Source organism: Rhinopithecus bieti, unplaced genomic scaffold (genome assembly GCF_001698545.2).
Source record: "Rhinopithecus bieti isolate Rb0 unplaced genomic scaffold, ASM169854v2 scaffold_12138, whole genome shotgun sequence".
NCBI lineage: Eukaryota > Metazoa > Chordata > Mammalia > Primates > Cercopithecidae > Rhinopithecus > Rhinopithecus bieti.
In genome coordinates, this window is record NW_016807121.1 from 937,661 (window position 1) to 951,489 (window position 13,829).

The 13,829-nt window shown below is 38.4% G+C and overlaps 1 protein-coding gene across 1 annotated transcript in view; it reads left to right on the forward strand.

The window, feature by feature from the left end:
- Nucleotides 1–13,829, forward strand: part of LOC108534786 (phosphorylase b kinase regulatory subunit beta-like) — a 60,221-nt gene that overhangs the window by 35,729 nt on the left and 10,663 nt on the right. The window contains exons 2-4 of the mRNA XM_017880295.1: nt 5,043–5,132; nt 7,566–7,704; nt 11,095–11,194. Of these exons, the coding sequence (XP_017735784.1) occupies nt 5,043–5,132; nt 7,566–7,704; nt 11,095–11,194 (329 nt within the window). The remainder of the gene's footprint in view (nt 1–5,042; nt 5,133–7,565; nt 7,705–11,094; nt 11,195–13,829) is intronic.

Sequence of the window (13,829 nt, forward strand, 5' to 3'; positions counted from 1 at the left end):
AAAAAAAAAAAAAAAAAAAAAAAAAACTCTACTGAGAATATAAACAGTGATCCTTATCACTCCTAGCCTAGTTAAAATGTCTTCTAAAAGGAAAAAAAAAAAAAAAAAAAGCTCATTTAAAAGTCAACTCCTGATCTGGTGGAGAAAAGGAAACAAAAAACCAGTTTAAAATGCCTAAAGAGGAACCTCTTATTTTTATGCAAATAGATTCCTCCGCCAGTGAGAAAGACTTCATTACTGTCCAAGGGAGTGGGACCTCCTGGCTCGGGGAGCGGAAGGCTCTGTGGATGCGTGGCAGGGAGAGCTGCCCGCTGTTGGGCACCCTTGGTTCATGCGTCCCAGCCCTGGCAGGGAGGGGAGGGTGGCAGGAGCCCCTGCTCACCCTTCCGTCACAAAAAAGAAAGGAAAATGCCATGGACACTGAGGCTGACCTTCTCAACACCTGGGATTGACGGGGGTGGGGGCATGGTTTCCCCTACCCTCAGAAGTCTGAGGATGAAAAGGCTTAGAAATGAGAGAAAAGGAAATTTGGTTTGCATCTCACTCACCCTTTCTTAAGTGTTGGGTGCTAAACTGTTGTAGGACTTTCTCCTTAGTTCACCTAAAAATGGGGTCCTTGTTACACAGCCATGAAAGATTAGGCTCGCAGACACTTTAAAGGGCAAGAAAAATGGAATTTATCAGGCGAAAAGGAAAACAAAGGGAAACAGAGTCTCAGCAAAGCCAAAGTCCTGCTAGCTGGCTTCCTGCCTCATAGATTGAATCCTAGGTACCACCCTGGAACAGGGGAGATCAGGCTCCTCCCTGTGGCAAACAGTGTGAACTTCCTGAGGCTCCACCCATTGCACACTCTTCCCAATGTGCAGGCCAGTTGGAGGTTCTCTGCGGACCTCTTTATACTTCCTGTCTCATTCCTGAAATGAGGCCAGTACACCAGGAGCAGGAGGAGGGAAGGGAGGAGCAGTTAGAATAAAGAATAAACAGAAAGAGGAGGAGGAACAATAATCAGCAACATTTTTCATTTTAAAAGTCACTTTATACAATTTTACATTTTCCTTTTGCAAAGAAATAACTTTGTCAGAATCTCTTTTAGAAACTTCTAAGTATCATTGAAAATAGCTCTCCTAGTTACTTTATTTTAGAGCTAGCTTTTTAAAATTGAGAACACAGATAAACTAGTTGAGGTATTTTAAAAGTACACTATTTCAACCATTGTAATTTGGGGTCATCTTTAGTTTTGTGTGACCAGTTTTCTAAATGGTAGCATGAAGAGGCACCATAAGCGTTAAATATAAATCCAGCTGGTGTTTCTAATGGTGGGTCACTCTTTAAGGACAAAGTCTGGGTTTTAGAGATAGTTGTCCATAATTTTTGTTTTCCTTCCCAAATGACCAGAAACCTAGTGGGACACATAGAGAGCCTTTTATTATTTTGGTCACTCAAGAAGATTTTAGATTTGTCAGTTTTTAAAATTACAAGTTTTCCACTTAAGCCACAAAGATTCACTTCCTCTTTTCAAAGACCAAAGTTTAAACTATAGAAAAAGTTGAAAAACTCCAACTAGTAGTTCAAAATAACATCAGAGAAAATGAAAGTCACAGATCTGAGGTCAGCAGATCTCTAGAGAATGACAAATGAAACTCTTACCTTTTATAGAGCTTCACTTCCAGCCTCAACTAGTTAAGAATATGTACAAATTGAATAAAGTCTTAATCCACAATCAAGACAGGTGGATTCACATCCCAACAGGGGCCTTACCAGAGATTCCTGCTGACTTTGGCAAGGTTGGGTGAAGGAGGACTTACCGCATTGGTACCAAAGTGCCGATTGCTGGTAAAGTGGTGGTGGGGCTCTCTGGAGGTCCACTTTCGATCTCATCTAGGGTGCCAAAATGTTAACCTTAAATAACTAGATTCAGAAACTGTGATTCATTATAGAGTTTATTCAAGCCTAAATCTATGTGGAAGCATAGTTAGAAGCTGCCCTGAATATATCCTCTGATTAGCATCAGTTACAAGTGAATTTTAAAGGAAGGAAGAGGCGACTTCTAAGTTGTTTACCAATAACTTATAGTAAAATAACAAAAGCTATTGATTAGCTATATATTGTTCTTTGTATCACAAATTCCAGGAACTGGAAGATAATGGGTAAGGCAGCTAGTCAGGAACAAAAATGCCTGTAAACATAGCCCTTGCATGTGGGTGCATAGGAGGGAAAGTGTGATTAAAGCCCCATACTCTTGTCTTCCTGAGCCTGGTAAGTTTTGCATACCTCACCTAGCTCAGTCTGCTCTGAGCTATTTTTCTCCTATCACTGATAAGTTTTATTTTACTTTATGATGCTTGTATATAGACATAATTCAAATGGGAAAAGCATGGGAAAGAAAAATTAACATTTTACCATTTCATTTCAATTGGAACTAATTATTTAGTAGAATTTTATGTTATTTTGTAGCTCTTTAATTTGCTTTGGGAGTTCATGCTCTATTAATTGCTCTCTTCACATTTTTACTGGCATTGATGCTTTCCAGGTGTCGTATTTTTGTTTAAAATGTTAATATTGATTACTTTTCCTTTGACTTAGATTTGTGGTATTGTTTACCTTAAATTGTGTAGAACATCCTTGTTTAATTTTATGTAGTTGCTTTAGAAACAATACAATGGTGATCACTAAAATAATAACATTTATCTAACCAAGCTGTTCTTATCATAGGCGTTCTTTGAATGTATAATTTAGATGATTTTACTTTTACCCTTTCTGTTCTATTTTTCCTATTACTGAATAGATTCTTATTTTCTTGAGAGGCCTGATTTTCCTTTTGTTTATTTATTGTTGCCTCTAATAAAACTCCTTTTTTTTTTTTAAGAAAATTAGATGACAGAATCACTATAGTCTCTTAGATCTTAAATATCGTACCACTTTTAAAAATAAATATTTTAAAATCTAAAATCTTGATTAAATATCATTAAAACAATCTTTCAAAATCAATTTACCTACCATTGTGATGCAGGTTGATTTCAGTTTGCATATTCTGTATCCATATGCTCATGTATCATTTAATTGTAATGGAATTATATACTCAACTGTTGGTGATTTATTTTTTGTATGTAAAGCAAAATACTACCTTTACTAATAGAGATCTGACTAAAAACATAAATGTTACCCACAGTTCTTCCACCCCAGCAAAGGTGTCCCCTTTAGTTTTTATATATACATATGCACAATTTATAAATTATGATTATTTATACCTAATTTATTTTCTTTCATAGTGAATGAGCTTCACTGGGAGTGTATAGACTCCTAGAGCTTATTACCTTGTGATCTAGCAGTGGCATATTATTCCTTTCTGATTGCTGGGCTACCCATATACTTGTACCTGCCGGGAGCTAGTTGAATACAGGAAGGCAAGGGGCATGGCTGGGGGGTGGCTTGGTCCTTTCCTTTGAAGCAGGAAAGGAGTACTGATGCTCCATTTGTTGATAGGTCTTTCTGTTCCTCACTGTGGACCCATTCCTGTTGGTGCCATTGTGAATACTCTTATAAGAAAATCTTCACTCAGAGCAAGCCTTATCTACAAATTACCTATCTTTTCAACAGAAGATAATGAGACTGTTGCCTGAATGTATAGGCCCTTTCTTTACTTTCTTAATGTTACTATCTGCTTAAACATAAATGCTTCCCAAAACCTTGGCTTTAAACTAGCATGTTGGACATAGCAATTTTATGAGCATAAAGGCTTTAATTTTCTTTAAAAACAGAATCTTAATCTGTGCCAATGTGATTTCTGCCACTAGGTAAATTATAGGTTCATTTTTGTGCTATGTTCTTAGACTATATGGTGTACATTACCTGAATCCAGAGATGGATTAATTGTGACTTTGAGATGTTTATAATTTCTGAGTGCTTTTAACAAGAATGAGAGACAGTACTTAGTCTGTCTGTTCAACAGAAGATAATGAGACTGTTGCCTGAATATATAGGCTCTTTCTTTACTTTCTTAATGTTACTATCTGCCTAAACATAAAGGCTTCCCAAAACCTTGGCTTTAAACTAGCTGTTGGACATAGCAATTTTATGAGCATAAAGGCTTTAATTTTCTTTAAAAACAGAATCTTAATCCATGCCAATGTGATTTCCCTCACTAGGTAAATTATAGGTTCATTTTTGTGCTATGTTCTTAGGCTACATGGTATACATTACCTGAATCCAGAGGTGGATTGTTTGTGACCTTGAGATGTTTATAATTTCTGAGTGCTTTTAACAAGAATGAGAGACAGTACTTAGTCTGATGGCTGAAGGTTCAGATGTCTTTCTTTCAGTTAGCAGTTGAAAAAGTGCACTAGTCAAGTGAACAATTTTCTGTATCCATTTCGTGGTAAATTATTATGATTATTGTATATTTTCTAGCTTTTGAGCAGCTGACTCTGCTAATACCTTTGAGTAGTTTCCAAGGTTGAAAAGTAGAAATGATCTGCTTATAGTCCAGATAATAAGGCAAGAATATCATCTACCTGGGAGAAAGTAAAGGATTAGGAATTTCAGCATGGAACCTAGCTGAATATTCGTGGAGTGGATGGCTTTGGAGTATGTGAACATTATCTTCTTTCCTTGAGAGTTGGGGGGTATGATCATTTGAGAAAAAAATGTGTGATGAAACATTAGCATAAGGAATGAAGTTTGGATTTATGGTCACCGAATTAGACATATTTCTTAATAACTAGAATCTATTGACAAATGGCTACCACCTGAGTATTAGTGACACTTAGTTGTTTGGATCATACACACATCAGTTAGTTGGACTCAGTGCTGGAGGTAAGGGTGGGAATATCCCATGACATTTCAAGTTCTTCTGTATTTATTGTCAAAGGTACTTTTTTCCCTCTTGTTCCCCCAGCAAAAAGATTTACAAGTAGTAAAGTATGGTACTTCACATAAAATAATGGAAATTAGATTAAGCACTGCTTCTTCATTTGTTTAGAGTTTTTCTTTATCTATCTTTGTGAAAATGACTGAATTTGATGGGTTTTTATTTTTTCTTTTAGGCTCAGTTTATGAACCTCTTAAAAGCATTAATCTTCCAAGACCTGATAATGAAACTCTCTGGGATAAATTGGACCATTATTACAGAATTGGTGAGCAAAACCTGAGGAAAACATGTCCTTAGGTATCTGTGATTAGTATTCCCTTTACCCTAGTTAAATCGTGTACATTATATGGATGATATTGTTCTGTCATTGGGATGTTGGGGTACTTTCAGTGCTTAAGTAGCTGTGTATTCCAATTGTATGTCAATACCAGGACTATGAAAGGAATCTGGCAGATCATGTCTGGCCCTTGAATAATTTTAAAACTGTCACCAATATCTTTTGTGTTTTTTAAACCTTACTAAACGTTACCAGGTTTGAGACCTTGCAGATGTTTTTTGATTAATACACTAAATATTTCACATAAGTATTAATTTGCTCATTTACCTAAACATGGTTCCCAGATAGTCCTAAACTTTTTATATCCATTTCTAATTAGTTGAGATACAAGAGATAATCACAGGTTAGGATTATTAATATCAGGGTCCTGGTGTTTTGTTTATTTTGTTTTTCCAGGACCAGCCTTACAAATTTTGTTTTTCAATGTGAGTAAGCAACTTTCAGATATGTGTATATGGGCCTCCTCTTTGTTTGTCAGACCATATATTAGAATGCATATTAATCTTTTTGTCAATTTACATTTTATGCCATTTTACTTGTACTAGTATGGCAGAAAACATAAAATTTGATTTCTCTCCCCCTAAGATAATGGATTTTCATCTATTTCAACTTCATATAAAACTTCAATCTCACTTATTTTGGTCAAGATTCTTACATGCATTAAGTTGCCCATTTTATTATCTTTTTGGCAATAACTAGCTAAAGAGAACTTTTTTAATGTCAATTATGTACTTTGAATTCTTAGGACTAATTCTTTACACTGGGAAAAATAATAAATACCCTGGTTTTCTGAAAGAAATGATTATGATAAGATCAATTTAGAGGCCGGGCACAGTGGCTCACGCCTGTAATCCCAGCACTTTGAGATGGCGGAGGCGGGCGGATCACAAGGTCAGGAGTTGGAGACCAGCCTGACCAACATGAAGAAACCCTGTCTCTACTAAAAATACAAAAATCAGCCGTGTGTGGTGGTGTGCTCCTGTAATCGCAGCTGCTCAGGAGGCTGAGGCAGGAGAATCACCTGCACCCGGGAGGCAGAGGTTGCAGTGAGCTAAGATTGTGCCACCGCACTCTAGCCTGGATGACAGAGCGAGACTCTGTCTGAAAAAAAAAGATAAATTTAGTCTGGGAAAAACAAAAAGAAAGTTTAATTCTTTAAATCTCTGTGACAGAACATAATGTTTTGACCTTTGAAAAACTATCCCAAAAAGTAGATAACATGGCTGGGTGTGATCTCTCATGCCTATAATCCTAGCACTTTGGGAGACCAAGATGGGAAGATTGCTTCAACCCAAGAGTTTGAGACCAACTTGGGCAACATAACAAGCCCTCCTTCTCTACAAAACTTTTAAAGATTAGCCTGGCATGGTGGTGATTGCTTGTAGACCCAGCTACTTGGGAGTCTAAGTTGAGAGGATCTCTGAAGCCCAGGGGTTAGAGGCTGCAGTGAGTTTATGATCATGCAACTGCACTCCAACCTGGGTTATAGAGCGAGACCCTGTCTCAAAACAAAAAGGTAGTTGCCAATTTAGATAGGGTTAATGTAATGCATTTTAGGAAAAGCATTAGCCATCCATTTATAGTTAGATAGCAATAAAACAGCTTTTAGTAAATGTAATTTTAGTGTGTGTGTTTTCCTATTTTAAAGCCCATTTATAAAAGATAATAAAACATTAATTTCAGACTTATTTAAGTAAAATGTTATAAAAAATTATTTATTTGCTGCTGTGTTCATGTTATATATGGATGGAATTCAGTTTTAAAATGTTAAACATTTTCCTAACCTGTACAATAAAGTAAAATGAATACTGTACACTCCTCTGAAGACCAGGCACAATTTAGCCATCAGTGAAACACGGGATTCCAGCCTGTTCTGTGATCTTCCCCTCGCCCTTCCTACATTGTTGATCATTTATTGTAGCAGTTGAGGTGGCTTTGTGATTTACTAAATGTATGCTACTCTTTCGTGTGCATTTGCTTTAAGTTTACCTATTGAACTGATTTTTAAAAATGATTATACTTAGTCTTTTGCTTGATCTCTTTTGCCCTCTGTACCTGATGTTGTCCTAATAAGATTTCTAACACACATTGACATTACCGGGGATGTGCTAAAGGCTTTTTAAGTCCTAGTTAGCTGAGTCTTTTCCTAAAAACTGGAAAGATTTCTTTGTGTAGGGTGGATTCCCACTAAGGCTGGAATGACATGAAGTTGTTTCCACATCTTCAGAAGTATTATACTATAGCAAGTTTAGAAACAGAATTGTCAGAAATGGGATGAGGAAGCCAAAGAAGATTAAAACACTTAGCCCAAGGGAAGTCGCTCGCTGTACAGTTCATTCTTTGTCTTGTCCTCAATTGCAGTCAAGTCAACATTGCTGCTGTATCAAAGTCCAACTACCGGTCTCTTTCCCACTAAAACATGTGGTGGTGACCAGAAGGCCAAGATCCAGGACAGTCTATACTGCGCTGCTGGGGCCTGGGCTTTGGCTCTTGCATACAGGTGAGCTGGTGTGTGCTCTCCTAGTAACTTTGAGAATGGATAATAGGGTTTTGTAGGACCAAGACTAATTGAGCAGCTGTCTTTTGGCTCTGCTGCTGACTCACTGTGCGACCCATGGCTGCTCACATCCCTTTTTAGGCCTCTAAACATTTTCATTTTCTTTTTCTTTTCTTTTTTTTTCTTTCTTTCTTTTTTTTTTTTTTTTTTGAGATGAGGTCACCCAGACTGCAGTTCTGTGGCATGACCTTGGCTCACTGCAACCTCTGCCCCCGGGGTTCAAGCAATTCTCCTGCCTCAGCCTCCAAGTAGCTGGGATTACAGGCATGTACTGCCACACCTGGCTAATTTTTGTATTTTTGATAGAGATGGGGCTTCTCCATGTTGGCCAGGCTGGTCTCGTAATCCTGACCTCAAGTGATCTGCCAGCCTTGGCCTCCCAAAATGCTGGGATTACAGGTGTGAACCACCATACCCAGCCTAAACCATTTCATTTTTCTAAAAGCTTGTATCAGACCAGTTCTAAGATTTTATGACTTTGTGAACAAAACTCTTTGTCTCTAGGTTTCTAAATCAGCATTATTAGTCATTGGTAGAATGAACTACCTACACACTCGTGTTGTGTTGATTGGTTTCAATCATGGAGAGAACTGATGATGACTAAATTTTGCAGGTAATAAAATTAGAGCCCTGAGTCCTTAACAAATTTGTTCAAAATGATGCAACTCGTTAATGATAGAGCCAGGGTCAGAATTCTTTTCCCCTACCTAGTTTCCGGTTTTATCACTGCACTTCAGTGAAGTATCTGTTATTAGGTCTGGTCGTAAGTGAAAAAATTGTGTAAAGTAAAAAAAGACATAGTTTGACATTACAAAATTTCTCCTTTATTTATTTCATTATATGTAGAAAGCACTGAATGTGGTTGCTAACACACAGTCAGTGGTAATACATTTTAACCATAATTAAGATTAGTAAGATTAACTTTCTGAATATTCATTTTCTGAAAGTGACCCATGGTTATGTTTCTGATTTAAAAATTGTATCTTCCACATGAACATGATTTATCTGTTTGAAATTACTGATGTGTTGGATTTTAAAATGAAAAACACTGAGATAATATGCAATAGTCTTCTTTAGCACACGTGAATGCTGACATCACTAAAAGCATTTCCTTACATATTCTAGGTAAGGACAATATGGCTTTATTAAATGTAAAACTGCTACTGATCTTAGGAGTACAGGGAGCATCAGTAGCACCTTCACCAAGTCGTGAAGCCAATAATGAGACAGACTGATGTTAATTGCCGTTCCTGGTTTGACACAATGGGAAATACACCTTGTGCTAACATCTTACCAAGTTATCTAACATGAGTCTACATATGAACAAAAAATCGGACAAAGCTGAATTGTGGCTATTTATAAGACAACTTGCCTGGGCTCTAAAAATGTCAGTACTACAGATGACTAGGAAATAGGTATGAGGATGGCTAGATTAAAAGAGACTAAATAAATACAACAGCCGAATGCAATACATGATCCTTCATTGGATCACGCATTTAAAAATACTGTAAAGTACATTTTTGGGACACTTCAACATTTGAGCCAAGACTATGTATTAGATCTTATAGTATCAGTATTAAATTTCTTAGATATAATAATGGTATTATGGTTATGTAGGTGAATCTTGTTTTCTAGAGATACTTCTGAAGTGTGTAGGAGTCAAGGGTCATGATGTTCGTAGCTTACTTTCAAACAATGAAGAAAATGTAATAGAGAATGCAAGCTAATGTTAAGATGGTGAATCTAAGTTATAGCATCCTTTTAACTGTTTCGTAGATTCGAAATTTTGTTTTTGTTTTGTTTTTTTTTTTTTTTTTTGGAGACAGAGTCTTGCTGTGTCACCCAGGCTGGAGTGCAGTGGTGCGATCTCGGCTCACTGCAAGCTCTGCCTTCCGGGTTCATGCCATTCTCCTGCCTCAGCCTCCCAAGTAGCTGGGACTACTGGTGCCCGCCACCATGCCCAGCTAATTTTTTGTATTTTTAGTAGAGACGGGGTTTCACCATGTTAGCCAGGATGGTCTTGATCTCCTGACCTTATGATCTGCCTGCCTCTGCCTCCCAAAGTGCTGGGATTACAGGCTTGAGCCATCGCGCCCGGCCGTAGATTTGAAATTTTTCTTAATAAAATGTTTACAGGAAAATTGCTTTAACAAATACAGAAGTACAGGCAGCATATGGACAAAAGTCAGATATTAACCTTTTCCCAGAATGCTTCTAACATCAGATAGAGACTCTAAAGTACTTACTTTGCAGGCACACTGTCTATGTAGAATATGCCTCTATTAAAACACTTGTGTCTGACCTCAATGGGAAAAGTACTGTATAGAGCAAATTCGTGCTAATTTTGTGCAATGCCAGCATGAAAAGAAGGTATGATGTGCTAATGATGAATAACTTACTTTTTACTGACATTCACCATACTGTGTCAAAATAATAATCATTCTTCCCAATAGTGAATGGTATATGCGATCTATGATTTAACTGGGAGGTAATTATAGTATACTTTTAAGGAGAGAAGTGATACTTTTAATGATGTGAGAATGATTATCACATATTTTTAGTTAAGATTAAGTGAAACAATGAATAAGTCACTTTTATGTTTTAGTAGTGGGTGACTCTCATCCAGCTTTGAAAAGTTACTGATCTATAATAAAAAGCAACTTGTGGACAGAGGTAACATCTTAACCTAGTTTAATAGTTAGATTTTAGCTGTTCTTTATTTTTAAAAGCAAGAGATGTAAAATACTCTCAATTGATTTTAAATTAAAACCAGAGAATATAAAACTTTATGCCAAAATACATCATGTGTCATCCGGGATGTGTGCTTAGTTGAAGGCATCCTTGACTGTGACTAAATGCCTGCCCTGACGGTATTGAACATACTGCAGAGCAAAGAAAGCCAGCACCTACCTTAACTTGTGGCTGCTACTTACATCCAAGTGGCCATTGCATAACCTACAGGGATAGGTAATAAAAACTGGCTTTATTTCATAAAAGTGAGTTTAAAACAATCTGTTGCTGGATTTTTTTCCAATGGAAATATTCTTTAAAGTTTCAGCCAAATCACTGTAGAAATATTGTATACTATTTTTAAAAGGAGTTGGCTTACCTCCTTGAAAGAAGGAAAAATCTACCTAAGTTTCATCATAGGATTTTTTTTTTCATTGCAGCATTTCTACTTTTGCTGGGAAAATGGAGTTTCACTGTGACAGAATTGGTAGACGTCACCAGAACACAGGATTAGCCAGATAGTTAAATACTTAATTATCAGAAGTTCTGCTTCCTTTTCAAATGCATTTCCAATTTGTTTCATGAGTTATCTCTCTCACCCAGGCGCATTGATGATGACAAGGGAAGGACCCATGAGCTGGAGCACTCAGCTATAAAATGCATGAGAGGAATTCTCTACTGCTATATGCGTCAGGCCGATAAGGTAAAACACTGTGATGTGGACGGGAATTCGCCTATCATTCTGAAGGATTAATTTAACTAGTATAGCAATGGCTTCTTCTAAAGAAGAATGTGTACTTTTCAAAGGGAAAGCCACATCCTAGGGCGGACTAGATAGGTTAAAACAACCTTTGCCATTCTAGCCCAGGGTTTGAAATCCTGAGATTGAAGGAACAAACACCTTAAGCAAGAGGTGATTGAGAATTGTTATTTAGACTTTGATTTCTTTGTGTTTTGCGTCTGGTGTTGCTTGATAAAGACCCAGTTTCTCAGGAACCTCACAATATCAATAATTCTAACCAGTATTTTATTAGTTAAAGAATATCCTTGTCAGAATTACTTTTGGACATATGAATTGCTCTGGCTTAAGTGAACTTTAGTTTAAAAATGTAACACTTTATTCATTTACATACAAAGAGACAAGGAATTATAGGCTTAGAAAACAGCTTTACAGGCCGGGTGCAGTGGCTCTTGCCTGTAATCCCAGCACTTTGGGAGGCCGAAGCAGGCAGATCACGAGGTCAAGAGATCGAGACCATCCTGGCCAACATGGTGAAACCCCATCTCTACTAAAAAAAAATACAAAAATTAGTCAGGCATGGTGGTGCACACTGGTTGTCTCAGCTACTCGGGAGTCTGAGGCAGGAGAATCACTTGAATCCGAGAGCGGGGGAGGTTGCAGTGAGCCTTGATCGTGCCAATGCACTCTAACCTGGGGACAGAGCGAGTCTCCATCTCAAAAAACAAAAAGAAAACAACATTAGAGGGTTATGTGGAAATTAAAGAAAATAATATACATAACATTTTAAAACTATAAAGCTCTATACAAATATAACGGCTATTCCCTTACTTATCTACATCTCCATGATCCCAGGTCCTAATATAGTAAGTGCCCATAGGTGTACATCAATGCATCATGGGTCCCTAAGACCACCCACAGGTTTGATGCTTCACTAGAAGGACTCACATGACTCAGCAGATGATCGTAATTGTGGCTATGGTTTATTACACGAGAGGAGACAAAGCATAATCAGCAAAGGGTGAAGGTGCATGGAACACAGTCTGGAGGAAGCCAGATGCCAGCACCTAGGAGTCATCCCCAGTGGGATCACACAGATGCACTTCATTCCCCCAGCAACGGATTGTGACTAATTGTAACATGTGTAAAATGTCTATCAGGGAAGTTCAATAGAAGCTTGAGGTTTTTATTGCCCAAGGTTTTTATTGGTGGTTGGTCATGTAGGTATCCTCTGTCTAGCACTCACCAAAGTTTCAGACATCCAGAAGGAAACCAGGTGTGTGGTATCAACCACATTGTTGATGTAAACCCTTTAGGTATAGTGAGCCACTCTTGTGAGGGAATAGTGGAAACCCTTTCATAATCTGAGTGTCCACATATCAGCCACGGGGCAACCTTACAAACAGTTCTTTCTGAGGTTAGCAGTCTCAGGCCTACTATATTAACTCTTTTCAGGACAGTCAACATAAATGAATGTACTGGTTTCCAGTCTGTTTCCAGCTGTGTGATGTTGGACAAATTATTTAATTTCCATGTGCCTCCGTTTTTTTCATCTGTTAAATACGGATACCAACAATACCACCTTTCTTAGGTTTTGTAAGGATTAAGAAATAAAGCACGTGTGCGAGTCAGTGTTTTGCAAGAAAGCTGCCTTGGCGCAGTGAAGGTGAAGGCCGGGGCACTCACTGGCTGAGATGGGATCCTGAGGCCTCTCCGGTCCCCTGAGGGGGCACCACTGGCCCGTCTCACCCAGGGCGGCGCCCTGGAGGTTGGAGCACCAGGGCACTTGTTAGGATCTGAAAGATAGTGAACTGTGCCTGGTCAGGGCAAAGCTGGAGGAAACTAGTGGAAGTCCCTAGCGGTCCTAACATGTAAATCAATCGGTCATTGGACCTGGGTATATATGGGTGAAAGACTGATGGAACCATCTAGTAGCTAGTTCCCTCTGAGGTTTCCCTCGGGATGGCTGGCACTCTTCCAAAACCCACCCCACGTGGTTTCATCCATAAAGCAAATGATTGAAGGTTTTAGGACCCGAAGGATCTCCACCTACTCTCACACTTTAAATGGGTAAGAAGCCTGGCTTGCTGGTGCGTGGAGCTGGGTATGGAATGCGAGTGCCTAGTGGGCCACTTCTGGTAAGCATACCTGGCGCTGTGGGATGAACTGAATGCCGGATTAAGGTGTTCAATGCCCACATACTCATCAGATCCCAGGAAAGGTTTTGGTTGATACAGGAGGAGGGCGGCCACGGAAATCAGAATGGGTGGGGGTGGAGAAGGGCAGATAATGTATAGAGAGAACATGGTGTCTGGCCCCATACCACCTGAACGCCCTATCTCATCTGATCCCAGAAGTAAGCAGGGTCAGGGCTGGTCAGTACTTGGATGAAAGAGAGCACATAGCACAAGGGCTGGTATCAGGTGAACATACAGTAAATACTTGTGTCCTTATCATTAGTAGTTTTCCCTCTGCCTTCTAAACCACGTGTTTCAGATGCGTTTCCAACTTCTGTCTTTTAGCAGAGATGCACACAGGGAACTTTGCAGACAGTTTTGATCACTTAATATTTTGTATTTTTTTTTTTTTTTTTTTTTTT